Source organism: Rhagoletis pomonella, unplaced genomic scaffold (genome assembly GCF_013731165.1).
Source record: "Rhagoletis pomonella isolate Grant_MI unplaced genomic scaffold, Rhpom_1.0 Rhpom_scaffold_19819, whole genome shotgun sequence".
Taxonomy (NCBI): domain Eukaryota; kingdom Metazoa; phylum Arthropoda; class Insecta; order Diptera; family Tephritidae; genus Rhagoletis; species Rhagoletis pomonella.
In genome coordinates, this window is record NW_023478338.1 from 1 (window position 1) to 2,614 (window position 2,614).

Here is a 2,614-nt window from a genome sequence, read left to right on the forward strand (position 1 = left end):
AGAATAGCCAATCAAATGTCAGGCAGATGTTCAATATAAAGGCAGTTTACGTGATCTAAGTTTAAACTGGCCCTAAGAAAAACAAAATGTGCGTTAAGCTACCAAGTACCGAAGTAACGAGATCGGTGTGAATACCCCGTATATAAGTGATACATACCAGGATGAAAGCATATAAAGTGTGCCAGATAGCAATGACATTCTGGTATTCTTATTTGATAATTTATTATCAGGAAATTTTCTTTGATTTGACTTTCACGTTAACCCCTTTGAGTGAGAACTTATGTATTTTTTTGGATTTGAATAAAAAACTAAAGGAAAAATGCCAAGAAATTCATGCTGATTTCAGTCCAAAAACGAAGGGTTAAGGCCAGATTTGAAAAAAGCGAACAACAGAAATGAAAGGAAAAAATAATAACAATTTTGCTTTCAAATATGACGACGTACACTTTATCGGGCATGTTCTGAAATTCGAGACTTTGAAATCGACTCGAATTGCCAAATAGTTTTTAATTATATCTGATGAAAAGAGTGAATAGTCTAATTGAAAACCGTAAAAGAAGAAACAGCGATATGAAATAAATAATTTTAATGCGAGAGTTGTAAATTTTTTGGTTAAAAACCATCGAAAAAATTATCGAAATCAAGTCGATTTAAAATTTTCGAATTTCAGAACATGCCTGTATATTAATTCACTACGATACATACATGTAGGTATTTATAAAAGTAACGCACTCTTAACAAACTTGTACTCTGCTTTGAAACCGTAATAATTGATTTTTGAACCAGTCGGCGGATAGCGCCCAACAAATTGTAATAAAATCTTGGGTCCATTCGACATGATTGGCTTTGGTAGGAATGCGCCGCAAAATGTTTCAGTAGGCTCATATTTCCCTCGCACTAGGGTTAGCAATTGCAATGAATCATTTGGCTTGCATTCCGTTGAATTTTTTGTTTCTGCTGGTATATGAAAATCCAGAAATTTGATCTAGAAAATAAAACATTTATTTCATATACATACATATAAATATTTTTTTAATTTCAAGGCTTCACATACCTGCACTCTTTCATCGACGCCGCCATAAAACTCAAATCGGCACTGTACTCTCGATGCCGACAACACTGGAATGATGTTGACATTTGGAACTGTTGGAAACAGCTGAGCCGTGTCAAAGCGGCCTGATTTGTTTACGCGCGAGTCGAATATTTGCTTGCAATTTTCTGCGGTGAGAAAGGAAAATACGTGTTTATTTCATTTGTTTTAATGGTTTTAATGTTTAATTTGTTTTGTTCAAGAAAGAAAATTAGCACAGTGAGACAAACAGCTCGGCACTTCGTCATTGAAATGTTTAAAAATCAAGACAACCGGCTAGATACTTTTCGTCGCGTTTGTGATGAAATTGGGGAAGAGCGCAGCTATAACAACAAAGCAGAATTGCTGAAAGTGTTCTTTCAAAAAGGTGCTGATCGTAAAGGTTTTAAAGGCGATGTGTTGCTTTGGGTACAAATGTTAATACCCGGTGCCAGTCACCGGGTGTACAACCTGCAAAACAAGCAAATGGTCAAGTTGTTCTCAAGGATATTCTCTTCTGATATTCAAGACATGCAGCGGGATTTGGAACAAGGTAGGTTATTTATTGAACAATATTAGCTTTAAATAAGTATTTCATTGCAGATGGCGACGTTTCCGAAACATTGTCGAAGTATTTTGAGACTTCACAAAAAATAAAACCGCAAGAAGAAAGTTCGCTCTATTTACAAGAAGTTGAAGAATTTCTGATAAAATTGGAACAGCGTACCAAAGAAGATGAACAAACAGATTTGTTGCGACAATTGTGCAAGCAAGCAACTGCTTTAGACCTGAGAATGGTGCGCTGAAAACTTAAAAAAAATAATCCAACTTTCTTAAAATGTTTTGAAATTGTTTAATTAATAGGTGATACGTCTAATCAAGCAAGATTTGCGTATAAATGCAGGAGCGCGGCATATACTTGATGCATTTGGACCACTTGCCTATCCCGCCTACCAATCTTCCCGGGACTTGGCTGCTGTTGTGAAGCAATTCGCTTCCACAGGAAAGCAGAAACAGTTGGTGTCGTCGCCTCTTAAAGTCACAAAAGTAAATGTGTAAACAAAATAAATCTTGTTTGCCTAATATTAATATGTAGTAAAATAAATTGTCCAACTAGGTTACAGGTAAAATTGGTCAGGTGCAAGTAATGACGCCCATTTCCCCTATGTTAGCTAATGCCTGTAAATCGGTTGAAGAAGCATTCAAGAAATGCCCAAGCGGTTTATACACTGAAATCAAATATGATGGGGAGCGCGTACAGATACACAAACGAGGGAACGAATTCAAGTAAATTTTGATTTTAATCAAATGCATAATATATTATATATTCTTTATCCTTCAGATTTTTTAGTCGTAATCTAAAACCCGTCATGGATCATAAAATCAAACGTTTCCACGAACTTATCCCAAAGGTGAATTTTCACAACTTTGCTCTCGATTTTCGCAAGATTCGAAGTGCGTAGTCAAAGTTAATCTAATAGCCTATTTCCTCCAAAGGCTTAACTGCAGTTAAGCCTTTGGAGGAAATAGGCTATTAGATTAACT

General features: G+C 35.8%; 2 protein-coding genes across 4 annotated transcripts; one reads left to right on the forward strand and one right to left on the reverse strand.

The window, feature by feature from the left end:
- Positions 1–715: 715 nt before the first annotated feature.
- Positions 716–1,228, reverse strand: LOC118732413 (the record flags this gene model as incomplete). The annotated part of the gene is made up of 2 exons (XM_036461546.1): positions 716–985; positions 1,055–1,228. Coding segments are annotated over 2 exons (444 nt in total), but the record flags the coding sequence as incomplete, so codon positions are not given.
- Positions 1,152–2,577, forward strand: LOC118732412 (DNA ligase 3-like). 3 transcript variants are annotated; one of them, XM_036461543.1, is made up of 6 exons: positions 1,152–1,223; positions 1,294–1,622; positions 1,673–1,866; positions 1,934–2,116; positions 2,187–2,356; positions 2,412–2,577. In XM_036461543.1, the coding sequence occupies exons 2-6, from the start codon at positions 1,343–1,345 to the stop codon at positions 2,530–2,532; spliced, it is 948 nt and encodes a 315-aa protein (XP_036317436.1). In that variant the 5' UTR covers positions 1,152–1,223; positions 1,294–1,342; the 3' UTR covers positions 2,533–2,577. The 3 variants fall into 3 exon arrangements, with proteins under 3 accessions (XP_036317436.1, XP_036317437.1, XP_036317435.1); XM_036461544.1 differs by having other exon boundaries at positions 1,162–1,223; positions 1,298–1,622; XM_036461542.1 differs by having other exon boundaries at positions 1,170–1,622.
- The last annotated feature ends 37 nt before the right edge of the window (positions 2,578–2,614 follow it).

Excerpts from the sequence above, each read along its gene's own strand:
- LOC118732412 (XM_036461542.1), top strand. The coding sequence starts at position 1,262 with ATGGTTTTAATGTTTAATTTGTTTTGTTCAAGAAAGAAAATTAGCACA. Across the intron at positions 1,867-1,933 it reads CTGCTTTAGACCTGAGAATG|GTGATACGTCTAATCAAGCA; the intron begins GTGCGCTGAAAA and ends TTTAATTAATAG. Across the intron at positions 2,117-2,186 it reads CGCCTCTTAAAGTCACAAAA|GTTACAGGTAAAATTGGTCA; the intron begins GTAAATGTGTAA and ends TTGTCCAACTAG.